Source organism: Panicum virgatum, chromosome 1K (genome assembly GCF_016808335.1).
Source record: "Panicum virgatum strain AP13 chromosome 1K, P.virgatum_v5, whole genome shotgun sequence".
NCBI lineage: Eukaryota > Viridiplantae > Streptophyta > Magnoliopsida > Poales > Poaceae > Panicum > Panicum virgatum.
The window spans coordinates 41,211,870-41,237,861 of record NC_053136.1 but is presented as its reverse complement, the minus strand read 5'-3'; the positions used below and the strand labels follow the sequence as shown (position 1 = coordinate 41,237,861).

General features: G+C 51.8%; 1 protein-coding gene and 1 long non-coding RNA gene across 5 annotated transcripts; one reads left to right on the top strand and one right to left on the bottom strand.

Moving 5' to 3' along the window:
• Positions 1-811: 811 nt before the first annotated feature.
• On the bottom strand, positions 812-24,454 carry LOC120708481 (receptor kinase-like protein Xa21). Of its 2 annotated transcripts, XR_005689382.1 has the most exons (4): positions 24,294-24,454; positions 21,424-23,992; positions 20,739-21,269; positions 812-852 (listed from the first exon to the last, which is right to left on the bottom strand). XR_005689382.1 is itself a non-coding variant. In XM_039993767.1 (3 exons), the coding sequence occupies exons 1-3, from the start codon at positions 24,312-24,314 to the stop codon at positions 20,893-20,895; spliced, it is 2,967 nt and encodes a 988-aa protein (XP_039849701.1). In that variant the 5' UTR covers positions 24,315-24,454; the 3' UTR covers positions 20,572-20,892. The 2 variants fall into 2 exon arrangements, 1 of the variants encoding a protein (XP_039849701.1); XM_039993767.1 differs by lacking the exon at positions 812-852 and having other exon boundaries at positions 20,572-21,269.
• On the top strand, positions 16,829-19,954 carry LOC120708717. Of its 3 annotated transcripts, none has more exons than XR_005689448.1 (2): positions 16,829-17,174; positions 19,555-19,954. It is a non-coding gene; the product is annotated as an uncharacterized LOC120708717 (long non-coding RNA). The 3 variants fall into 3 exon arrangements; XR_005689447.1 differs by having other exon boundaries at positions 16,829-17,186; XR_005689443.1 differs by lacking the exon at positions 16,829-17,174 and adding an exon at positions 18,873-18,910.
• Positions 24,455-25,992: the final 1,538 nt, after the last annotated feature.

Here is a 25,992-nt window from a genome sequence, read left to right as displayed (position 1 = left end):
ACATTATAACAAAATTAAGGTACCACAGATTAATTATTCTTTAAGTTCGATTATCATGTGATGGTCCAAGCCGCTCGTAACCATGAGCACGACTGATATATCAATTTTCATTCTGCAGAGGTTGTATACTTTACCTACAATTCGTGTCTCCCTATTTGCCCGAGGTAGCTAGCCTCTTAAATACTTCCTTAGGTAAGTGGCAAGGGATCCACTACGAAGCCTTTACAAAGAGACATATTAAACTAATAGCCCGCTAGAGTTTCAGTAGCAGAGTGGATCATAACCCTCCCAAATGGTTAACATCTTAGCAAAGGCGCGCTACTACCCAAGTGGACCGGGCTATACCCCAACACCGATCCCCTCCTTGCTCTTTCGGTAAGGCTATCAGTTAACCATATGCCTAATTAATAGGCTAAGATAAGAGCCATGTGACAATTGTGGTTGTATTGTTTTCTTAGGCGGTTCTCCATGTTCCAATAAAACAACATGATTTTGTAAATTAACCAAGATATAACAACATTATGAAACATGAATAACATTTCTCAAAAGTTCATAATTACACCATCCCAAAGTAAGCAACTAAAGCATGTCTACCCAACAAGAGATAAAACCTGGTGTTTCAAGGGTTTTGGATAGAAAGAGTAGGTAAAGTCCTTAATAGGATTCCCATCAAGCTATGCAATACCGAAATAACATAAATTAAATTATCATGCTATTATTGGGACAAAATAGATTATGCAGGGGGACAAGTCCACTTGTCTTCCTTGTCAAACTATTGTGTCTCTTCCTCGAACTGCTGCTCTTGATTTTCGTCGAACTACTGCTCTTGATTTCCCTCGAACGGTGCGTTGTCTACACGATTACGTAAGCAAAACATACAACAAATTAAGAAACATCACAACTGTCGTGGAGTTGCAAACCACGGCCGGGTGGCGGAAGGCACCCGCCCTAGCCCAGAGGGTGTGTACTCAGGGGGTAGCTAGTCTTAGATCGATCTCCCTCCAGAACACAAGAAACACAGCAGGATTTAGAGTGGTTCGGGCCGCCGGAGCGTAATACCCTACATCCACTGTGTGTTGTATTGCCTTCCCACAAGCGTGAGGAGGTGCGAGAGCTTGAGTCTGTATGGATGTGTCCTGTGCACAGCGAGCGCCTCCCTTTTATATCTCAAGGGGGCGCGTACACAGTCGTTGGATCCCCGACAGGTGGGTCCAACGATGTAGTATAACCTAACGCACTGTTCATGCATTATGGCGTCGCAGGCAAAGGAGATCTTTCTCTTGGATTCCCTCGCCTGCTCCCGGAGCCCTTCGTCCATCATGTCCTAGCGTCGTCTTGTCAGGTCGGGCCGGTCGCAGCTAGTGACACCGCCCGTCACATTGCTTAAGCGGGCGGTGTAGCTTGCGGCGTAGGCGGCATGATGGAAAAGTGCCGTGCTGTCGTATCCGTTTAATGCTACAGGCGGGCTCTGCGCGGGCGCGGCTCAGGCGGCTGCACTGTGCTCCTTGGTAATACGCGGCGCGCAGCGGGGCCTGACAAAAGGCTGTCTTGTGTACCACGGCGGCAGAGCACGCCTTGTCTATCGCATTAAATGCGGTAGGTGGGCGAGTCTTCCTCCGGAAGGCTCGCGCACGATCCCACGCCTCCGGGACACGTGGCGGCTTCGGACCCCTACACGGTGAGGGGAGTCCGGACGGGCGTAGGAGGTCCCGGACCCCTCTGGGGGTCCGAGGCTTCGGCGGTCAGCTTGGAGCTTCCCTTCCATGGAGACACGTGGCGCCACCGGACCCATCCTCAGGCGGGGAACGGTCCGGGGCCGTTGGCCTGGTGAGGGAAAAAGCCTGGCCTGTGGGGCCTGGCTACTCCGTCTCTCCCGCGCAGCTACGGATAACTACGCGGGTCCTGCTTTGCTGCAGTAAGAGTGGGTATCCCTGTTGCAGGGTACCGACAGTGGCCCCCGGGCCCACCTTGGGGGAGGTACGAGCCCACAGGTGGGGCCACTCCTGCGATTTGGCACTATATAGCTTGAAGCTCCTTTCTGCAGGTCTTGACCGGCTTTGACTACCCATTGGGTTGGTTGCTGCCTCATCACGTCGCAACGGATTACTGACTAAGGGCCCCACGATAAGCGGTTCACTTAGTCACACGCGCGACGTTCGGCATTGTTGCGGCCGGAGTAAACGGATCATTTACCACTGGCGCCGCTCCCGAAAAGCTCGGCCACGCCTATGATTAATGCGCGCACGTCAGCTCGGCTTCCGCCTTGCTTCACGCGCGCGGGCGACGGTTCGGATCCCGCCTTTTCGCACCCCCGTTGATTACCCACCCTCCCTGACAGGTGGGCCTGGGCCCCCCACGTCATGGACTGGGCGGCTAACTCCTGGTGCGAGCGTCGCTTGAGTTCCGGCGACGGTTCCGGGGCGCGCCGGTTGAGACAGGCTTTATAACGGGGCATACCGTATCCTACGGTTGCTTTCCCGCATTCGTCTTCTTCCTCCAGCCTTTGCGCCCCTTTGCCTCCGAGCCTTCCTTGACCTTCTCTCCCCCCTACACAGGCTCCTTCCTCGCCCGTCAGGAGATGGCATCCCTTGTTCATCCCCGTCGCTTCCAGACCGAGGGAGAGCTGAACACAGTGCGCCGCCTGCTTGGGTGGAGCGCTCAGGAGACCGGCTGGGGGGTGCGAGCAGGCTCGGTTCCTCTTGGCAACCTCCGCGCCGGGGAGTTCGTGCTATTTACCTCGCACGTCTCCGCCGGCGTGGGGCTGCCGATTTCTTCATTCTTGCTGCTGCTGCTGGAAGACTTCGGCCTCCAGCTTCAGCATCTGACGCCCCACTCCCTCCTCCTGGCGTCCATCTTTGTGCATTTATGCGAGATGTTCGTGGGAGTGCGTCCCTGCGTCATCCTCTTCCGCTACTTCTTCATCCTGGTGAGGTCCGGAAGGAGCAAGGACGAAGTGGGAGGGTACTATTTCCAGATAAGGAGCGACCTGCCGACTCCTTACATTCCGGGCCTTGCTGGCGGAAGGTGGGAGGAGTGGCGCAGGGATTGGGTGGTTGCCACCACCGAAGCCAACGAGCGCCTTGTCCTGCCGACCGCGGGGCCCGCCTCCGACAAAGCATCCTGGAGGGCCAAGCCATCGCTGCAGCCGGAGTTCGACTCCGTGCTGGATAAGATCAGGTCACTGGCAGGGAGCGGCCTCACCTCGTGGCACGTGCTCGGCGACTTCGTGAAGCGCCGGATCGCCCCCCTGAAGCAGCGGCCGCGACCGGCGTGGAGCTTCACCGGCCTCAACGATTGCAGCAGGACCCATCGCGGGGAGGGAAGCGACCTGACCCAGGAGGCCTTGGAGGTCCTGGTGCGGAACGTGACGGGAGACACCTTCATCGCAGAGAATCTGATCCTCCCGCAGAGCATAGTCCCCCTCTGCGAGGACCCAGCGAGGGTGGCGGTGCTGGCCACCCTGCCAACCCTGGACGACGGGGGACTGGCCCCGCGGCAGACCGGGGGTGACCCGAACCGTGGGCTCCGGATCCCTGGCTCGTCCGGGGATCAGGCTACGCTAAGCGCTGCGGGGTCCGGTGCCACTACGAAGGGGAAACAGGCCGCGGCTAGCGGCGCGGCTGCGGCCGGCTCCAGCCGGGCTCAGAGCAGCTCCGGTGCGTCGTCAGGGGACGTAGGCCGGCGGAGGCTACTCCGGGGCGACGGGACCCTGGTGTCGGAGCCCGCCGCGAAGCGCCAGAGGTCTTCCGAGGACGCAGGCCAGGGTAGCTCCCGGGCTGCTGGCCCCCACGGGTCCTCTGGCGTAACTGGACCACCACCATCGCCGCCGAGGAATTCATCGCGCCGGCAGCAAGAGCAGCATCAGCAGGAGCAGCCGCAGGAGCAGCGGCAGCAGGCTCGCGGACGGCAGCAGCAGCAACAGGAGCGACCCCGGGTTGCACCCATGCCGCAGCCGCAGGGACAACAACAGCAACAGCAACAGCAGCAGCCGCAAGAGAAGAGGCCCGGGCTCCGGGGACGCTGGGTCCCCGGTTCTGCTGGGTTAGTGTCATCTTGCTCTCCTCCCTTGCGCCGGTGTTCTGTTTTTTTTTTGTGTTGACGGCTTTTCTGCTTTGCTACCAGGGCTTCCCGCCCCAGCGGTTCTTCTACCACCGTTGGCACATCAGCAGGTGCCCGGGCGGCAGCGACCTCGGCATCGACAGCGACGGTGGCAGTAGGTGCGGGACCCTCAGGTACGGCGTCCTGTTGCTAACTCCGTGACACATGATGCGATGCTGACTGTCATGCCATTTCCAGACTCTGCAGGGCTCAGTGCAGCAGCGGCAGCGGCGGTGGCGCCGGTGCTGGGTGCAGCCGCTCCTGACGTATTGGTGGCGGGGGCACTCGATGCGGCCGCGTCTGCCACGGCGGCAGCGGGAGCACCGAAGTTAGGCTCGGCCGCGCCCGACTTGTCGGCAGCGGGGGCACCAGAGCTGGGTCCGGCCGCGCCCGACTCGGCGGCAGCGGAGGTGCCGGAGCTGGGTCCGACGGCGCCCGACTCGGCGGCAGCAAAGGCGCCAGAGCTGGGCCCGGCCGCGCCTGACTCGGCGGCAGCGGCGGCGCCGGGGCTGGGCCCGGACGCGCCCGACTCGGCGGCAGCGGAGGCGCCGGAGCTGGGCCCGGCCGCGCCCGACTCGGCGGCAGCGGCGGCGCCGGAGCTGGGCCCGGCCGCGCCCGACTCGGCGGCAGCGGCGGCGCCGGGGCTGGGCCCGGACGCGCCCGACTCGGCGGCAGCGGAGGCGCCGGAGCTGGGCCCGGCCGCGCCCGACTCGGCGACAGCGGAGGCGCCGGAGACAAGTGCTGCAGCGGAAGCCCCTACCTCCAGCTCCGGTCCTGCTGCGGAGGAAGAGTTGGAGGTGGTGTTTGGCAGGCGGCTCCTGCAGCTCCAATCCCCGGAGGAGGATGCGACTCCGCTTCCTCAGGTGCTGTTGCGAGTTCGGCGTTCGATTGAAGAGGCAACCTCCTCCGCCGAGGTGGCCTTCCGGCGGGAGTGGTCTGCGCTGGAGAGCGAGCGTCAGCGCCTCTCCGACTGGCACACCCGCCTGGAGGCGCACACGAAGGCGGAAGCCTCCCGCGCTGCGGAAGCTCGGTCGAAGCTCAAGTCGGACCAAGAGGCCTACCGAGCCAGCCTCAAGAAGGTGTTTGACCGAGAGCTCGCAGTGTCGAATCGGGAGAAATCCTTGGCACAGCGGGAGCAGGACTTCACCCTGGAGGTTGTTGGGTTTGCTGCTCAGCGGTCCGGCCTCGAGGCTCACCTCGCAGCCCAGCAGTCAGAACTGGAGACTCGCAGCGAGGACCTCGAGGTCCGGAGGCAGGAGCTCGACGTCTTCTCTGCGACTCTGCAGGGATGGCATGAACAACTGCAGGAGAGGGCCCGCCAGCTGACTGCCGACGAGGCGGACTTGGAAGAGGACCGGAAGTCTCTTGCCAAGCGGGAAGCTCACGCCACTGCCATAGAGAAGGAGCTTGGGCGCCAGCGAGAGTCGCTCAAGAAGCGGAAGGTATACGCGGAGCAGAAGGAGACCAAGCTGGAGGAGCGGTCCCGCGGACTCGAGGAGAGATCCCGCGAGCTGGAGGAGAGGTCCCGCGAGGTGGAGGTGGCCAAGGCGGCCTTGGACACCCGGGTGCAGGAGGCTGTCCGGGAGGCGGTCCAGAAGCACCAGGAAGACCAGCGCGCTGGAGCTCAGCGGATCGCTGACTGGGCGGCCGAAGCGAGCCTCGCACTGGTGCCATTTGGAATGAGCCCGATCCAGGTGGCGGAGCCGCCAGCTTCGATAGCTGACGCCCTCCCAGTGTTGAGCTCCGCTTCGGATAGGCTCCAGCGCCTGGGGCCGGTCCTTACTGGACAGCTTGAAACCGAGGGCCGCGAGCTGATCCGGATGGTGGCGGAGCACATCCTGACCTGCCTCCGGAGCCACGACCCGGCCATCTCGCTGGCGCCCGTGGTCGATGGCCCTGTAGCAGAGACGGAGGCCGCCGCTCGGGACAGCGTGCGGGAGGTCGTTGACTTCGTCGCCGCCTACTTCAAGCGAGAGCCTGCGGACCCTTAGGCTGGGGATTGTATCTTTTTTCTTTTGCATTATGTAACAAACATTGTATTAGTTGAAAGTTTTTGAAATAGAAGAAACTTCAACTTAGCTGTTTGGCGGTTGTTGATTTGCGGTATGCGGCACCCCGGCGCCCTGGCCCCCTGGCGGATAGGTTCAGTTGTCTGGACCTGTCTGCCACCTTGGGCATAGGTGTCACATAGCCTGCAAGGCGAGCAAGCGCCTTGTTCCCTGCGTAGTATACAGGAGTACAGAGAGAAGAATCAAATTTGCTTATATGGTAGCAATGATACTGCAACTTAGCTATTTGACGCATGCAGAATCCATCCATGATGTGTGGGACAAAGCGGATGCCTGGGCCCCCTGGGAGAGAGACTCAGCTGCTGTGAGTCTGTCTACCACCGAGATTGGCTCTTATCCTGCATGAAAGCTTTGAAGCAGATACTCGGCCCCCCTGGTAGATAGGCTCAATGGTTTGAGACTGTCTACCACCGGCCAGGTTTGAACCTGTGTACCACCTCAAAGTTATAGCTTAGAGCAGACCCGCGGGGCTCATTCCTGACCAATCCCAGGCTTGGTACCAGGTCTAGGACTCTAGATGCGCAGGTCCAGGTAGCTCTGTGCTTGTTACAGAGTGGGGGAGTGCGTAGGCTTAGGGTCGGAACCAGGCTAAGGCGCTACGCAGGGCTCCGGACCACTCCAGGAAACAGTACGATCTTTCCGGACCCGGCTTCTTCGTCCTAGACCCTTCGCAGCAGTGGGTGAGGTCACTTTGCTGTGCTCGATCCTTTGAGATATAGTGCTGGACACGCCGTGTTGGACTTAGGAAGCCAGCTCTTGAGCTGGGTCGAGGTCCGGGCCCCCAATTACCTGGCTTCAGGTACTAGAGTACTCGTTACAGGGTGGTGGAGAGTGCAGGCTTTTGGGTACGGAACCAGCTAAGCGGCTACACTGTACTCCGAACCACCCCAGGAAACAAGTACCCGCTCCCCAGAGTAGGTCCCTAGGGGTCCGGACCCCTCTCCTGCAGCAAGAGGGTCCGGACCTGTACGGTAGTCCAGCAGCTCAATGCAGATCTTAGTTGCAGCAACAAGAGTAGAGGTCCCGCGGGGGTTAGAAAAAAGCGAAAATTACGAGAATCGAAATGCGTAATTTAACTTTGACACAAAGACAGAATTAGGAAAAAATCTTTCCTTTGCAATCTCGATGTACATGGCTTGCGCGATGGATGTCAGAGGCCGGGTTTATGAGGTCGGACCTCTACCGCTCTGAGCCGCGCGTTAGCCGCTAGTGCGATGGATGCCAGAGGTCGGGTTTACGAGGGTGGCCCTCAACCGCTCCGGGCCGCACGCTAACTCTATCTTATTACAAAGGAAAGGTTATTTCCCTGCTCTGCCTAGGTGTAAAACTTACGCAGATGCTCTATGTTCCACGGGTTGGGCAGCGGTACTCCGTCTTCTGTGGCGAGGCGAACACATCCGGGCCGGCATACCTCTGTAACCTTGAAAGGCCCCTCCCAGCTGGGGGAGAGTTTGTGGAGCCCCGCTCGGTTCAGGATCCGTCTGAGGACGAGGTCGCCAGCCCGGAGCTCCCTACTGTGCACGAACCGTTGACGGTAGCGCCGGAGCGCCTGGTTGTAGCGTGCATTTCGGATCGCTGCTCGCCACCTTCGCTCGTCAACGAAGTCCACGTCGTCGTACCGCAGCTGCTCCTGCATGGATTCGTCAAAGGCCTGGACCCGTGGTGAGCCCAGGTGAATTTCTGGGGGAAGGCATGCTTCAGCCCCGTAGACCAGGAAGAACGGAGTCTCCCCGGTGGCTCGGCTGGGTGTGGTCCGGTTGCCCCATAGTACACATGGAAGCTCGTCAACCCATTTGGCACCATGCTTTTTCAAGCAGTTGTAGGTGCGGGTCTTGAGTCCCCTGAGGATCTCTGCATTCGCTCTCTCAACCTGTCCATTGCTGCGGGGATGTGCCACGGACGCAAAGCATAGCTGGATGCCAATGTCCTCACAGTACTCTTGGAAAAGTCTGCTTTTGAATTGGGTCCCGTTGTCCGCGATGATGCGGTTTGGGACGCCAAATCTGCACACAATGGACCTGAGGAATGCGACTGCTGATTTCTTAGTAATATTCACCACAGGAGTAACCTCCGGCCACTTAGTGAACTTGTCGATGGCAACATAGAGGAACCGGTACCCGCCGACAGCCCGGGGGAAAGGCCCCAGGATATCCACACCCCACACAGCAAATGGCCATGAGGGCGGGATCATCTGTAGAGCTTGAGCTGGGGTGTGTATTTGCTTTGCATGGAACTGGCATGCTTTGCAGGACCTTACCAGCTCAGCCGCATCCTGGAGTGCTGTTGGCCAGTAGAAGCCGTGCCGAAAGGCCTTGCCAACAAGCGTGCGAGAGGAGGAATGACTTCCGCACTCGCCTCCATGGATCTCCGCAAGCAGTTCGCGGCCCTCTCCCTGGGAAATGCATCGCATGAGGACTCCGTTGGCGCCACGGCGGTAGAGATCCCCTTCTACCACCGCGTAGCGTTTAGCCAATCGGACTATGCGCTCAGCGGACACATCGTCATCAGGGAGGATGTTATCCTTCAGGTAGTCCCGGATCTCGGAGATCCATGCATCGGGAGCTCCCAAAGCAGATAGGGGTGGTTCTGTGAGGACAACAGGCTCCTCAACAGAACACACAGCCCTAGTTGGGCACCATAGGTGGAATACTGCCGGGACCGCTAGCTTCGAGGTGCCAGCTTGATCCCCGTCACCCGGCTCGGCAGGCTGGGCGGTAGGTTTCAGCAGCCGTCTTTCAAAGACACCCTCAGGCACAGAAGCCCAGGTAGATGCTCTCGCAGAGAGATCATCTGCTGCTGAGTTGTGCTCGCGGGGAACGTGTTGTAGTTCCAAAGCGTCGAAGTCCTTCTCGAGCTTCCTCACGTGTATGAGGTATGCCGCGAGCTGGGGATTATTGCAGTTGCAATCCCCTCGGACCTGCTTAATGATTAGCTGGGAGTCCCCCTTCACCAGAAGCTGCCGGACCCCCAATGAGAGGGCTTGGGTCAGGCCGAAGATCAGAGCCTCGTATTCCGCCATGTTGTTGGTGGCCTTGAACTCAAGGTGCACCATGTACTTCAGCTGATCTTCGTTTGGGTCGATGAGGACCACACCAGCTCCGGCCCACTTCTCGCGGGCGGACCCATCAAAGAAGAGTGTCCAGTGAGGCTCGGTGAAGGCTGGTGTCCTGATTTCCGGCTCCGGGGGTCCAACATTTATGGCCGGACCTCCAGGGTTGCTTGGGGAAGGAGTCCACTCCGCTATGAAATCAGCCAGGATCTGGCTTTTGACCGCATGGCGTGGCTGGAATTCCAGTTGGAACTCTGCCAGCTCTGCTGCCCACTTGGCGATATTGCCTGTGGCGTTGGAATTGTGTAGGATCGCTCTTAATGGGTAAGAGGTCACTACAACAACTCGGTGTGCTTGAAAGTAGTGGCGCAGTTTCCTGGACGCAATAAGTATTGCATAGATAAGCTTATGCGTCTCAAGATACCTGGCCTTTGCCTCGTGGAGGACTTCACTGACGTAGTAGACTGGCTTTTGGACGGTCCGGATCCTAGTTCCTGGGTCCGGTTCGCCCTTGTCCACCGCATCTGTCCCTTGGGCCCCCAGTGGTTCTGGGCTCCCAATGGGATGAGGCTCCTCCGGGCCTGCCTGTGCGGGGCCCGGACCTTCAAGCTGGGGTGAGGCTGACGGGCCCCCGTGTCCGGGGTCCGGCTCACCATCCTTGGCCAAGAGGACCTTAGTGCTCCCCTGGCGGGTTTGCTCCATCCTTTCGGCGACCAGGACCATGCTGACCGCCTCCGCAGATGCAGCAAGATACAGAAACAACGGCTCACCGGGTTCTGGTGCCACCAATACTGGCAGCGAGGTGAGGTGCTGCTTCAGCTCCTGGAAGGCCTGTTCAGCCTCTTCGGTCCATGAAAATGGACCGGACCTCCTCAACAGCTTGAAGAAGGGAAGGGCCCTCTCAGCCAGCCTCGATATGAAGCGGCTAAGAGCAGCGAGAGATCCAGTAAGCTTCTGGACGTCCTTGATGCGGCCAGGAGGCCTCATTGCTTCGATCGCCTTGATCTTGGCTGGGTTTGCCTCGATGCCTCGATGCGAGACCAGGAAACCCAGCAGCTTCCCTGCTGAGACGCCGAAGATGCACTTCTCTGGGTTCAGCTTCGTGCGGGTGGCGCGAAGACGGTCGAAGACGAGGGACAGGTCCTCCACTAGTGTTGATCCTACCCTAGTCTTGACCACAATGTCATCGACATAAACCTCAACAATATCTCTAATTAGATTACAGAAGGTTTTGTTCATGGCTCGCACAAACGTGGGTAAGGCATTCCTTAGACCATACGGCATGACAATGTAGCAATAAAGCCCATCTACTGTTACAAAGGCAGTATGCTTCCTATCCTCTCTAGACATCTGAATCTGGTGGAAACCAGAGTATGCATCTAGGAAAGACAAAAGATCACACCCGGAGGTGGAGTCCACGATCTGATCGATACGCGGAAGAGGGTAGGGGTCTCTTGGACATGCCTTGTTGAGGCTGGTGTAGTCGATGCACATCCGGAGCTTCCCGTTGGCTTTTGGGACGACAACCGGATTGGCCAACTACTCGGGATGGTGGACCTCCTCGATGAAGCCAGCGTGTAGGAGCTTGTGGACTTCTTCGCGGATGAAGTTCTGCCGCTCCACAGACTGCTTCCGAGGTTTTTGGCGCACCGGCGTGGCGTCGGGGTAGATCCTCAGATTGTGCTCGATCACTTCCCTGGGGATCCCGGGCATCTGCGACGGTTCCCAGGCGAACACGTCGACATTTGCCCGGAGGAAAGCGATGAGCGCGTCTTCCTATTTCTCCTCCAGGTTCCCCGCGATGCGGGTGGTCCTGGTGGAGTCTGCCCCAATCTGTACCGACTTCACGGGAACTTGGTCCGGATCAGATGGTTGGACCTTGGGAGTCTTTGCAGGCGCCCTGGGTTGCGAGGTGGACGGATCCTCCTCGGAGCGTGCAGCCTCTGCCGCCAGAGTGTGCAGTCTCTCAACTGCAGCAACGGCAGCAGTGCGGTCGCCCTGCACGGTGAGGACTCCAGCAGGGGAAGGCATCTTCAAGACCAAATACCCATAGTGGGCAATGGCCATGAAGCGGTAGAGTGCCGGTCGGCCAATGATAGCGTTGAACGGGAGGTTCACCTCCGCAACATCAAACATGACGCTTTCTGTGCGGAAGTTTTCCTCGGTCCCGAACGTAACCGGCAATGTGATGCTCCCCAGGGGGAACACCGGATGTGGGCCCACTCCGGAGAATGGGCGAGAGGGAGTCAGCTTGGACTCTGGGATCTGCAGCTGCTTAAATGCTGCATAACTGATGACGTTGAGGCCAGCCCCACCGTCAATCAGCACGTGGTAGAGCCTCACGTTGGATATGACAGGAGCAGTGACTAAAGGTAGCACACCAGCTCCAGCCATATTCTCCGGGCAGTCGGACGGCCCGAAAGAGATGGTGGTGTTCATCCACCTCTGGTGCGGCGCCGCCCTGGGGACCCCCGGCTTCACCGAAAGGACCTCCCGGCGAAGGGTCTTCACGTCCCGCCGGGAGACAAGCTCCCAGCTCCCGCCATACATCACGTACAGCTTCTTGCGGCGGTCGCCGTTGTCGGAATCGGAGTCGTCGTTGTGATAGACGCCCTTCAGCTCTCGAGCGGGGGATTGGTACCCCAGCTCCTTCTCCCCGGCTGCGGCTCTGCTGTCAGAGGCCTTCTCCTTGCCGGCCCGCTGGCGAGGAGGGGGTGAGTCATCCTTAGAGGACTGCTCCCGCCGCCCACTGACCCGCTTCGCGAGCTTTTGGATCTCGCGGCAGTCAGCAGCGCTGTGGCGAGCGGTGGGATGCACTGGGCATGAACCTCCGCTTCCACCTTGCGGGCGAGGGCGTTTGCCGTGTGTATTCTGGCCCCCAGCCGCTGCCGCCGCTGCCGGCGCCGCTGGTGGCGCTGCTGCTGCAACGACTGGTCCGCTAGAATGCGGCTCCCCACGACCCCGGTTCTTCTTCTTCTTCTTGCCACCGCCCTGAGCGGTAGCGCTGGAGCCACCAGCCTTGGTGTCTCCGTCTTGGGGAGCTGAGTGCCATGCACGGCCCTCGGCGGCCCTGGCACACTTGTCTGCCAGGGAGAAAAGCGTAGTGACGCTTTCCACCTCGTGCGTCGCCAGCTTCTCGAGCATCTTCTCATCACGCACCCCCTGACGGAAAGCAGTAATAATAGATGCATCTGAGATACGAGGAATGGTACCCCGTACCTTAGTGAAGCGCGAGATGAAAGCCCGAAGCGTTTCCCCGGGTTTTTGCCTCACGGCGTGAAGGTGTGCCTCCACACCATGCTGCTGGTAGGCGCTGGCGAAGTTCGCTGTGAACCTTGCACAGAGCTCTTCCCAGGACTGGATCGTCCCAGGTGTGAGGTTCATGAGCCAGGTCCGGGCTGGCCCAGACAAGGCTACATGAAAGTAGCTTGCCATGACGGCGCCGTTGCCACCAGCTGCTGTGATGGCGGTAACGTACACCTGCAGGAATTCCGACGGGTTAGTAGTACCGTCGTACTTTTCCGGCAAGTGGGGGCGGAACTTGGGTGGCCACGCCACGGCGCGGAGGTGCTCCGCAAGCGCAGCACAGCCCACCCCGGTCACCGGTGCCCCTGGCTGAATCCGGGCGTTCACCGGAGGCCTGGGTGCCGCCGCGTCCAGATCGACATTGAGGTTGCGTCCCTCAATGTTGAGACGGCGCTCTCGCGCCCTCTCGACAGCGATGCGGGCATCCTCCCCCGCGCGCCGGCGGTTGAGCTCCGCCCGCAAGTCTTCTGTTCGTGCACCCCTCACGGTGGGGGAGCGCACAGATGCCGACGCACCGCCCTGACGCTGGTGGTAAGGTACCACTGCGTTGCCAGGCGGAGGTCGTTGCCCAGTCTTTGCAGAACTGGGGGAGGCCTGAGCCAGGTGGAGGAGACGGTCGACGTCGTCTCGCCACTGCCTCAGGGCGTCTGGCGAGGCTGCCTCAGCCGGAGGGTTGCGAAGCAACTCCCTAGCCGCGGCTAGAGCTCCGCCGCTCGCAGTCTGTGAGGGGGCCCTTGATGGGCGCCCTGACTCTTGCCGGCGGGCGGCTCGCGCCACCGCCAACGGTGGCTGCTCCACAGGCACGGTTGCCCCTGGAGCAGGAACGCGAGGGGCGTGTGGCGTGGAGGACGCCACCCCCTCCGTCATCTCCACGTCGTCCACACGAACCATGGGGACGAAGAGGATGATGAAATGCGACCAGCTAGCTTCCCCTACCTGGCGCGCCAAATGTCGTGGAGTTGCAAACCACGGCCGGGTGGCGGAAGGCACCCGCCCTAGCCCAGAGGGTGTGTACTCAGGGGGTAGCTAGTCTTAGATCGATCTCCCTCCAGAACACAAGAAACACAGCAGGATTTAGAGTGGTTCGGGCCGCCGGAGCGTAATACCCTACATCCACTGTGTGTTGTATTGCCTTCCCACAAGCGTGAGGAGGTGCGAGAGCTTGAGTCTGTATGGATGTGTCCTGTGCACAGCGAGCGCCTCCCTTTTATATCTCAAGGGGGCGCGTACACAGTCGTTGGATCCCCGACAGGTGGGTCCAACGATGTAGTATAACCTAACGCACTGTTCATGCATTATGGCGTCGCAGGCAAAGGAGATCTTTCTCTTGGATTCCCTCGCCTGCTCCCGGAGCCCTTCGTCCATCATGTCCTAGCGTCGTCTTGTCAGGTCGGGCCGGTCGCAGCTAGTGACACCGCCCGTCACATTGCTTAAGCGGGCGGTGTAGCTTGCGGCGTAGGCGGCATGATGGAAAAGTGCCGTGCTGTCGTATCCGTTTAATGCTACAGGCGGGCTCTGCGCGGGCGCGGCTCAGGCGGCTGCACTGTGCTCCTTGGTAATACGCGGCGCGCAGCGGGGCCTGACAAAAGGCTGTCTTGTGTACCACGGCGGCAGAGCACGCCTTGTCTATCGCATTAAATGCGGTAGGTGGGCGAGTCTTCCTCCGGAAGGCTCGCGCACGATCCCACGCCTCCGGGACACGTGGCGGCTTCGGACCCCTACACGGTGAGGGGAGTCCGGACGGGCGTAGGAGGTCCCGGACCCCTCTGGGGGTCCGAGGCTTCGGCGGTCAGCTTGGAGCTTCCCTTCCATGGAGACACGTGGCGCCACCGGACCCATCCTCAGGCGGGGAACGGTCCGGGGCCGTTGGCCTGGTGAGGGAAAAAGCCTGGCCTGTGGGGCCTGGCTACTCCGTCTCTCCCGCGCAGCTACGGATAACTACGCGGGTCCTGCTTTGCTGCAGTAAGAGTGGGTATCCCTGTTGCAGGGTACCGACAACAACAAATAGTACAAATAGAGCAAGATAAGGTGATGAGGATGTTGTACGCATTACAAGGATCGCGTGAGTGTAAGAATCGATAAAAACAGAGTTAAAACGAGGAAGATATGGCCAAAATAAAATTCTAGGGACTTATTTGCGAGAGATTAGAACTTTCAGGGACCTTGATCTATGTGTACTTTCATGAAGAACTTGAGGTCTGCTATTTATGTGTGTAATGTACTAATGTTACTTCAGAAATAGGAAGAACTATGGTTATAGGTTGTTTTCCCAATATACCTAGACAGTAGGAAAATCGGTTAGCTTCTTTGCAAATTGGAAAATAGTGTCATCTATGGTTGCTTCTGTCTTACCAGTCAGCCTAGAATTCAGTTTTTTACTTACGTAATATTGCTTTCTCCATATTAGGGATTGCCACCTCCGGAAATGGGAGGCGAAGCCCAGGTTGCCCCAAAGTCTGTAACAGCAACCTTCGATCACTAATGTGTCCCTTGCAGCTGTTTGCTTCCGCCTTGAACCTCTTGTTTCAGGACAAAACACAAGAGTAGCCGAAGGTCCAGCACGGGCCTTGAGGGGCGAGTCCAGGTCCCTCGTGACCTTCAGCTCCGGCGTCAAGGGCCGTGCGCTACCTGGCTTCACTCTACGACCACCAAAGGTTCTCCAAAGATGACCGCAAGTCCAAGGAGTCGGACGGCAACCTTCGGAAGAGCTGGAAAATCCTCTTGAAGCACTGTGGGGAGAGGAACACGTGAATATTGAAGAGTCGAAGGTGGTGATGACCTTCGGCATCACGTGAGAAGCGTGATTCTGTAATAGTAACCAACTTGTATACTCCAATCCTCCGGAAATGTCCAAAGACCTAAAATATTCCCTGTATATTGTGGGCAGGTAGGGGTATTTCCAAGATTATGTAATGGAGGTTGAGAGTATAAATACCCCCTCTCCTTTACCTTGTATGGGGTTGAATCTTTTGGAGTACAGTGCAATTTACTACTTTCCCAAACGCACTCGACTTCACTACTATCCATGCTTTCTGTTTGAGTTTCGCAACTCAGATCACTACACCAAACTGGATTTACCTTGGCGGCCAAAATTAAACCGCCAAGGAAAATATAATTTTCTTGGCGGAGATAATAGACAACCAAGAAATATATATAGCTTGGCGGTTTTGCTGGGTCACCCAGGAAACGATAGATTTACTTGGCGGTATCATTGGGCTGCCAAGAAAACGGTGCATTTTCTTGGCGGTTTCTTTGGATCGCTAAGAAAAAAGTGCATTTACTTAGCGGTTGGCAGCCAAGGAAATAATTGGTACATGCATATCATCCTTATTTTCACTTAAACATATACAACATATATAAGTATTAATGTGTTTGTGTCGTTTTAGGTTCAACAACATATATGGCACTTAAATTTGTTGGACTTACTCCTCTCGCGCAAGATTCAAACATGAGAGATAAATGTCGTGCTCATATACTCTCTCTCTCTCTCTCTCTATCAAGATATATGGTGATCAATAGCTAAGCTTATCTTTTTTTTATCAAATTTAATATAACCTTGATTTAGCATGTTGGTCCATGAAAATAATTTAATTATAATTTTTTGCTATATGATAATTATTTGATTTAAATGTATTATGTGTATTAATTGAAATTACTCGGCATTTTATAAATGTTACTAAAATGATCTTTAAGTGATAAACAAATAAATATGCGAGTGCATTTGTGCATTCAAATTCCACATACAAATTTGGAAAAGATAAATTCATATATTTGTTTACTTTACACTATAATCTTAGTCACTTTTTAGTTTCTATAATTTATAATACCCAAACTTTATAGGAAAAATCTAAAATTTAGCTTGAGACCAAAATACATACTTATAACATCCCAAAATAAGTTTCACAAAAAATTGAAATAAGGAAATAGTTTGTTACATTTGGTGTTCATCTCAAAGTACATGTTTATAGTCAACTTTCTCCTCTCTTGCAAGATTCAAGTTAAGTGATACCTAACTTTGTCATTTTTGCATCAAAATTTAACATATTTTTTTGTCTAAGCATATTTTTTCTTTAAAGAATTTAACTATAATTTTGATGCTACAATATACCCTTTTGATAATTTAAAAGTATATGTACTTATTAGCAATTAATAATTGTTAAATTCTAATGAACGGGCCTTAAAACATTGGTCTGGCCCAACGAGACGTACAAAACCTGGCACCTAAAATATTGGTGGCAAATCACCCATCCGTAACTTAAAAAAAAATTGAACTTCCTGCGCGGGCACCAGAGCCTTGAAAATTTGGAATCCAAGCACTCCTGTCCACCCGTTCTGCTCTTATCTCCTCGTCTCTCTCTGACTCTCCTACTCCCAATCTCCCTCCTCACCCAACAGTAGCAAGAACCATGGCCACGCCGGCGCGGCTGTAGTACTCACTACGTCCGCAACCACGGGCCCATCCCACGGCCGCGCAGGGACGACAACGGCTGGGCGACCTGGACCATCGAGGTGTCGGGCCTCGTCCAGCGCCCCGCGCGGCTCACCGTCTGGGACGTGCTCGCCCAGGAAGGCACGCTCCACGTCTGCTTCGAGGGCGCCGAGAACCTCACCGGCGGCGGCGGGACCAAGTACGGCACCAGCATCACACGCGAGTAGGCCATGGAGTATATACTCATCTTCGTCTCCTCCGAGTCCCCTAATTCGTTGCTACTAATTTCAGTCTATTCTTTAATTTAGATCCAATTTCTTTCACAGCTCAAGATCTATTCTCTCCCCTATATTAGGTTGCAGTCTAGGTGCATGTCCAATCCACACTGCCCTTGACCTCTGAAAGTGATCGGGTGCTCTAGTCTAATAGGGGGAGGGGGTGAATTAGGCACTAATAAAAATTTTGACCTATGGCTCCAACTAGTTTGTACAAAACTTAAACTTAAAACAAGTTATCTAGATGTGCAATTAAGCTGTTCTAGTGTCAAAACCCCTATCCCAAAAGAATTTAGCAACCTATAGCCTTTTCTATCAAGAAACTACTCTATGAAAGTAAAGGCATACAAATTGCTAGTATGAAATGCGGAAGCTTAAAGAGCGGGATAGGAGATAGCAAACTCTTGACGCGGGTGTTTATTCCGTGGTTCGGTTAGCCACAAAGGCACACCTACATCCACGTTGTTGTAGCACTTACTAAGAGTATTGCTACTCGGCAACCAAGTCTCTTCCGTGAACACAATCACGGTCACCTTGGCCCCGGGTTCCACTAAGGAGCTTCTCCACAAAGGATGGGGGTCTCCACGTCCCCCGCACAAAGTGTCGTCGCCGCTCCACATCAAGTCGGAGGGTCGATGACGTTGTCGGCGAGCTTCACGCTCCAAGGTGCCGGCGCACCAAGCTCTTGTTTTGGTTCACTAGAGAACCACAGCACAAAGGCTCAAGGCTTTGCAATCACACTCATTAAGAGCTAATCTATCACTCACACTTTACAAAGCTAGTGCTATAAGCTAAGGATATGATCTATGAGCTCTTGTATGGCTTGGAGATGTTCTTGGATGTGTATGAGGTGTCTTGGGACTCCAGCAATCTTCAAATGGCCGAGGTGAGGCGTATATATAGGCCACCAAGTCTTGTACCCGTTGCACCAACGGTCAGCTGAAATTCTGTGTATCACCGGAAGAACCGATGCCTCATGGCGGGGTAGCGTCGGTTCATCCGGTCACTCATGGCCCGAAGTAGCCGTTGAAGTCCTGACAGCTGACGCAGAGACCACCGGTTGAACCGATACTTTGTACCGATGCATCACCGGTTCGTCCGGTGCATAAGAATCTTCTCCTGGGCGCTGACGTCATTGCACCGATGCAATACTCCGATGCACCGTCGGTTCAACCAGTGCTGAAGAAGCTTCTTCTGGGCACTTTACATCGTCTCTGGAACATAGGACGCCCAATGCACCGATGCCCTTTCTTGGACCGTCGGTCCAACCGGTGCCTATAGGCTGACTTGGCTTCGTTTCCCTCCTGCACCAAATATCATAGCGTCGGTTCTTCCGACAAGCGTCGGATGCACCGATGCCCCTGGCGTCGGTTCTTCCGGTGCTCCTGATCCGAAGAGCTTTCAGGGCGCTGCCCTAAGACCCGCGAGGGGCGGCTCCCACTCGACCCCCGTCCGCTAACCGGGTAGCGGAACCCCCGTAGGGGCTGCCCTTCGGGCCTTGCTACGCCTATTTTCTCTTTCTCTTTATCATCACTTGAACAAGCCTGAGAATGATCATCTTAACAATCATATTAGTCCAAGTGTTGTGTTGTCATTCGATCACCAAAATCACTCGAAATGGCATAAATAGTGCCATGTTCGTTACAACCTCGTTGGCGACTCTAGCACCACCAGCAGCTCACAGGTGACAATTTCCCGTCTCCCCAAATCTCTGTTGTTTCTTCACTGAGATGCCATATGTGCGTGTGTAGCTATTTGGCCAATCTAGTGGGATCAATTTGTTCTAACCAAAATATTGTGTTGCTCTCGCTGTGTTGGACAAATTAGACTAGCAAATATCTTGTGAATGTGTGATTCGATCTGATTAACTTACACATGCATTTCCTCAATCTTCACTCTCAAGACTGGGAAATGTGACATTTCAGTTCAAAGGCAACAGTGATATGACATGTTGTGATGCTAAATGGTCTACTATACCAATTGGTTTCCATTGATTGACATAAGTTGAAGCTTACCTCATTTGAAAAAACAATTTATGTCCTTAATTAGGGTACATTTACTTTTTTTTGTCAACGGATAGTAGTAGCTGTGAAACCATGTTGCAGCTACATAATGTTTTTTTTTTGGTTTCTTACGTGTCAAACAAACAACTGATTTGTGTAATTTGCTCTCATATGATCCATTAGTGAAATATTATTTTGGTATATTTTGCTCTCCTATCTATTGGTTTAATGTCAGAAATCTCTATTGCCTATAGTTTCAAGGATGTCTGCCATATCCTTCAAATTACAAAAATATCATACATTTTTATTGTCTCTTCAATTTCAGAATGCCAAGGAAACACCAGAAGGTGAAGAACCCAAATCTGCAGATCAGATCGTGGGTGAAGTTTTGTGTGAGTACTTAGTACTGTCAATCAAGCTAGCTCTTAGAGAATTTGTTTATATGGGTTAGAGAGACATGATGGCTTGAGAGCAACTTGGAGTAGCATGGGCACTCATATGCAGCTTTTCTTTCTAGTTTGTTTACCCCTTCTGTATGCAGTGGTGAATAGGGGGTCGTTTTACCTTTGTGTTAAGTGTTGACTAGATCAAGTCCTGTTAGTTTGATTTAATAGTTTTTCAACTGTGTTGATTGTAAAAACTGCATTTGTTATTGGAATATTTATGAATATTTCCGCTCATCAGTAAAGTTGCTGCACAGCGGCTATGAATATTTGAAAGAATGATGATAAGTTGCTGGTCACTACCTTGATCACTGGAACTTGAGATGGATTGAATGCTTGATGGATGCAATTTGAATTAGCTATGGATCGGAAACAATACTATTTAGCTATAATTTACAATTTTTTTAGTTGGTGGTATGTGTTTTCTTGGCGGTTGGCAGCCAAGGAAATTATGATTTTGACGCCAAGTAAATACCCTTCCTTGGCGGCCGTCAACTGCCAAGCTAATACATTTTCTTGGCGGTTGAAGCCTGCCAAGTTAATACCTTTTCTTGGCGGCCATCAACCGCCAAGTAAAGTTATATCCTTGGCGGGTGATACATTTTCTTGGCGCTTTGGCAATTCTAACTGTGCTTCACTTTTCTTGGCGGCCAAACCGCCAAGTAAATGATTCTTGGCGGCTGGCCGCCAAGTTAATCGAATTTTCTTGGCGCTCTATTCTTGGCGGATTTTGCTTGGTGGCCGGCCGCCAAGGATCATTTTCTTGGCGGTTTTGGTATTTTTCTTGGCGGTATTTGGCTGGCAAGGCAATTATGGTTTGGGGTAGTGGATCCCACTCCTTTAGAAAGGACTGAGGTTTCAAATTGTTTGGTGCTGATGAGTGGAGCTTGGAGCTGTTAATTCCTTCTCTTGTGTGCATCTCTAGCACATTGCAAGGGTAGGTTTACCTTTCATTGCTTTGCTTGGTACAATTAAACAGAGGAGGGAAGGAAGAAAAGAGGAAAAAAAACAACAGAAAAGAGATCACAATAAGGATTGCAGCCAATCCGAGATCCTAGGGAAGTACCTTTTCTTTGCTCTATGCATAAGGTGAGAAAATTCATGTATGAGTATGTCTCTGGCTCTCTGCAACTGTCTTTATTAGGCTTGTTGCCTCCAAAGACGTACTATACTGAGTTATGCACCATGGCATGCTGGACATTAGTCCATTGAAACATGCGCTACTCTTGCTTGATTGCTGCAACATATGATCTCCTGATTGCATGCAAATTAATAGATACTTCTCTCATGTTCATTCGTTCTCTTGGGAACAGACGTGTGCAAGAAAGAGCGACTTGCACGAGTGATAGCAAGCATCGACAGATCTCATTTTCTGCTTCTGGCATTGCTTGTATAGAGCCCTTGCATTCTTCTTGGAGATGAGGATCAATCTTAACAAGCATCTGATCTTGAAAGTTCCTCTCCACAAAGGTAACAATGCTGAGGTCATCCCCAAACATAGAGTCGGTTGGCCTTTTGCCTGTTAGCATCTCCAGAAGTACTATTCCAAAACTGTAAACATCCCCACAGGTTGATGCACGAACAGTTTGACCATACTCTGAAACAAACATATATAAAATCCTCTAATAATTAGTGCAATCTAAAGTCAAAGTATTCATGTCCCATAACATACAAATGCCTTAGTTTTTTTCTAAACAAGCAGCAGATCGCCTTATACAAATGCAGGATGTGATAACCATCCATATACATACCTGGAGCAATATATCCTAGAGTTCCCATTGCAGCGACTGAACTATTAGCCCCAGAATATCCTACTGCTGTTGATCTAGAATCAAGAACTAGACTTGCAATGCCAAAGTCTCCCAAATGGGCATCCATATCACCATCAAGAAGGATATTAGTTGGTTTCAGATCACAATGTACAATAGGCCTCCCACAGTCGTAGTGTAAATATGCCAAGGCATCAGCTATGCTGACAGCTATGTTCATTCTTGGTACTAAGCCCAAACGTTTTCGAGCTACACCAGGTCCGTGATGCAACCATGTGTCCAGATTTCCGTTCTGCATGAACACATAAATTAGAGCTTTGAAATCATTGCCACTGTTATCTACCGTTGAGCATGCAGTTAGGATAGGAAGAAGGTTCCGATGACGTATGCTTCTCAACACTTCACATTCTGAAATGAAACTTTTGTTTGCACATCTCATCTCAAGATCAAAAACCTTAATTGCCACTTGCACTTTAGCTTGAGTTAATTTTCCTTCGTAAACTGAACCATAGCTTCCTCTCCCAATTAGATTTGACGTGGAGAAGTTTCCTGTAGCTTGGGCTAGATCCTTATAAGAAACTTTGGGGAACTTCTTACCAAAAGAAAGCATCAAGTATGGTCTTCTTGCAGTCTTCTTCCCATGGATTATAATATATATCAACATCATGAATGACATGAAACCAAATATTGGGGTCAATATTTTGACCAAATAGTTTATGTTTTCTACTCTTCTATGAGCAAAATGGCATGCAGGCACATGCAAGTCCATGGTTCCTCCACACAGTCCTGGATTGCCATCGAGTGAAACAACTGTAGCATTATGGAATATACCAGTTCTTGGTATTTCTCCTTTGAAATTATTGTAAGATAAGTCCAGTTTAGTTAGAAGGTCTAGATCGCATAAAAAGCCTGGCATGGGGCCTGACAAATAGTTATGGGAAAGATTGAGTATGCTCAAGCTCTTTAGACCGCTGAAGGTTGTCGGAATGTTTCCTGTAAGAAAATTTTGGTCCATTCGAATGGTCTTTATTTGTGCAAATTGGCCCAAAGTATCAGGAATTTCCCCACTAAGCTCGTTCGATGAAAGATCTAGTGTGGTGAGTGGTATAAGCTTACCAAACTCAACAGGTATGGTCCCTTGGAAATTGTTATAGCTAAGGTTCAATGTCGAAATACATTGAAGGTTTCCGAAACCAGGAGGTATAAAACCATTAAAGTTATTATCTGCAAGAGAGAAGACTGACAGCTGCGTAAGTTTGCTAATGGAAGCTGGAATTGTCCCAACAAAGTTATTCCCATGGAGGTCTAAAGCTTCTAGCTTCGTCAGTTTGCCAACCCATTCTTCAATTGTTCCGGTAAGGCTGTTGCCATCTAGTAAGAGAGCATATAAGTCCTGAAATTTTCCTATGCTTGGGGGTACAACTCCTGACAGCTTGTTTCCACTCATTCCAAGATACGTAAGGTTGGTGGGTAGGTTACCTATCGAATTTGCGATGACTCCCAGTAGCTGATTATTGGATACTGAAATAACTTGTAGACTAGTACAATTTGCGAGCGCATGGAAGAATTCCCAGCCTTCACCATCTCTCGCTGCTTCAAGCTTATTTGATTCAAGGTTCAGACAATACAGCGCTCCGATCCTTCCAAAAGAGCTTGGGATTTGGCCACTGAAACCATTAGATGATAGATCTATTCTTCCTAGACCTGAAGCATTGCCTATAGAAGATGGAATGTGACCCTGGAAAGTGTTGCCTCCCAAGAACAGATTTTGGAGATTAGGGAAGGCATTACCAATGTTAGATGGCAATGTGCCCTCCAGCATATTGATAGACAAGGATAAATCCAGGAGAGAAGATATATTAGAGACAGCCTGTGGGATTTCACCTGATAGACTATTTCCATCTAGGTAAAAGTATATCATATTCCGTAGGTGCCAAAGCTTGTCGGGAATTGGCCCGTTCAATTGATTTTCTCCAAGGTCAAGTGTTTTTAAAGTGCTAATGTTTCCTATCGCAGGCGGGATGACGCCAACGAGATTATTTCTGTGGAAGTTCATGACTATTAGTTTTGAAAGAAAGCCTATGCTAGTGGGAATCGCACCCGTAAGGTTGTTGTAAGATAGGAATAAACGGTTCAAATTGGAACAGTTTGTAAGCGAATCGGGTATGATTCCCTGCAAAAGGTTTTGGGATAGATCAAGCGTGTTAAGAAAGGTTAGGTTTCCAAGAGACGGGGAGATTTGGCCAACCAAGTTTTGCATGGTGAGATTGAGTACCATGACACGCCATGGTCGATTTAAGGTGCAGTTCACTCCATTCCAATGACAGAAGTGGGTGCTTGTATTCCAGTTGCCCAAGGCTCTATATGGATCGCTGGTGATACCCTGCTTGAAGTCGAGCAGTGAGCGAAGATCCTCTCTGTTCTCATGAACTATGGAGCTATGGACGTCGCCAACTCCATAACACAGCAAGAGAAATGGTACTACTATAATCACGGCTAGTTTCAGTTTCGCCGGCTGCTTGAAGTAATGCATGAGGCAGTTAACTGTCACCTGAAAAAAAAAAGAGCATAAACTTGGCGGCGTATTACTTGAGGAACTACCTTGCGTTGATGCTGTATTCATAGCTTAACAGCAAGCTTACAATCCTAGAGAATTCTAAGACACCACCAATATGCATGCTATCTTCTAAGACACAAACCATATTATGTCAATTTTCTTTTTATTATCACAAAAGCTAAGGCCGACGCCCTCTGTCTATAACCATGACAGGCTATATCAAGTAAAAAGCCGAAAAGGGTAATTAAGTAGGAACAATAATCAGGGAGGGAGGGAAGGAGTCAGAGTAGGGTACCTCTGCCCAGCCGGCAGCCATGTTCTGCTTCGTTTTGCTTACCAGATGGCAGTGGGTGTTTGAAGTGTGAACTTTGAGTTGGATGCTCAGCTAGCTGAGGCCCCCAGGGGTTTAAAAACAGTTTTACAGCACCACTCCATCCACATATTGTGATGCCTTATCTTAGCTTGACCGCAGATTTAGCAGACTCTTGAGTCCGTCAAACTCACCAGTTACTGCCACTTCTCAACATCGCAGTACCGCCGTCGCTGTTTGAGCGAGACCAGATTGTTGTGGCGTGTGTCCAGCCTGGAATCCCAGAATACTTTCTTTTTGGCAAAAGTCTATTTTACCTCCTCCAACTATCACCAAAGTTTGGTTTTCCTCCTACAACTATAAAACCGGGTATTTCACCTCCCTCAATTTTTCAAACCGTCCATTTTACCTCCCTCGAGCGGTTTTGAAGACTGTTTACTACAGTAACCGTAGTTTTGTCTTTTTCTTTTTTTAAAAAAATTCAGTTGAATCTTTGAAAAATCATAGTAAATCACAAAAAAATCATAAAATAGAAAATCTAATTTTGTTGGACTCCACATGAGTAGATATACGCAGTGAATATATTATATGATATACTTTAGTACAATTTTTTTACTGTAACTTTAGATATATATACTTTTCTGTAATTAATTTATAGCTACAGTTTTCGTCGTCCCATTATGGTGAAATTTTTATGGTGAGCTAATCATTATATGATTGAGCTGTAGTAAAAATTTTATGATTATTAGATCATATTTGACTGATCTATAGATTTATCCATATAAACTATATAAATCTATAGAAAAATCTAGACGAATCTATAGATAAATCTATAACTCAGTCATACATGATCTAATAATCATAAAATTTTTACTACAGCTCAATCATATAATGATTAGCTCACCATAAAAATTTCACCATAATGGGATGACGAAAACTGTAGCTATAAATTAATTACAGAAAAGTATATATCTAAAGTTACAGTAAAAAAATTGTACTAAAGTATACCATATAATATATTCACTGCGTATATCTACTCATGTGGAGTCCAATAAAATTGGATTTTCTATTTTATAATTTTTTTTTGATTTACTATGATTTTTCAAAGATTCAACTGAAATTTAAAAAAAAAGAAAAAGACAAAACTACGGTTACTGTAGCAAACAGTCTTCAAAACCGCTCGAGGGAGGTAAAATGGACGGTTTGAAAAGTTGAGGGAGGTGAAATATCCGGTTTTATAGTTGTAGGAGGAAAACCAAACTTTGGTGATAATTGGAGGAGGTAAAATAGACTTTTGCCTTCTTTTTTGTCTCCATCCCAGAATACTTTTCAGCAGGAAACGGACAGAGACATTCCGGGTTGACGTGGGACCTGCTGTCTCCTGCGGTTTCGATGCAGGCAAAAAATAGCTCGTGCCTCGTGGAATGGTCTACCGGTGCTGGATTTTCGCTTCCAAATCCGATTTGGTCCTTTGTGATGATCAGTGCTTCCAGAATGTAGTGTGTGGGCATGATTCGTTGATGGCTTAACTTTGACAGGGTAGCGGGTCAAGTCAACTTGGATGTATCCTATCTCGACAAGAGTAGTCTTGTACAGTGCCGTGCTTCATAGGTCTTTCTTTTTTGTCCAAATGTTGAATATCGTTTGAATTGGAGAAATATCTTATGAAACAATTATTTTTTGA

What these genes read in the sequence shown, in the direction of transcription:
- LOC120708481 (XM_039993767.1), bottom strand. Translation starts at nt 24,314, where the DNA reads ATGGCTGCCGGCTGGGCAGAG. An exon ending in TGGCTGCCGGCTGGGCAGAG is followed by an intron (nt 23,993 to 24,293) that starts GTACCCTACTCT and finishes TTTTTTTTTCAG; the next exon opens with GTGACAGTTAACTGCCTCAT. An exon ending in TCTAGGATATATTGCTCCAG is followed by an intron (nt 21,270 to 21,423) that starts GTATGTATATGG and finishes TGTTTGTTTCAG; the next exon opens with AGTATGGTCAAACTGTTCGT.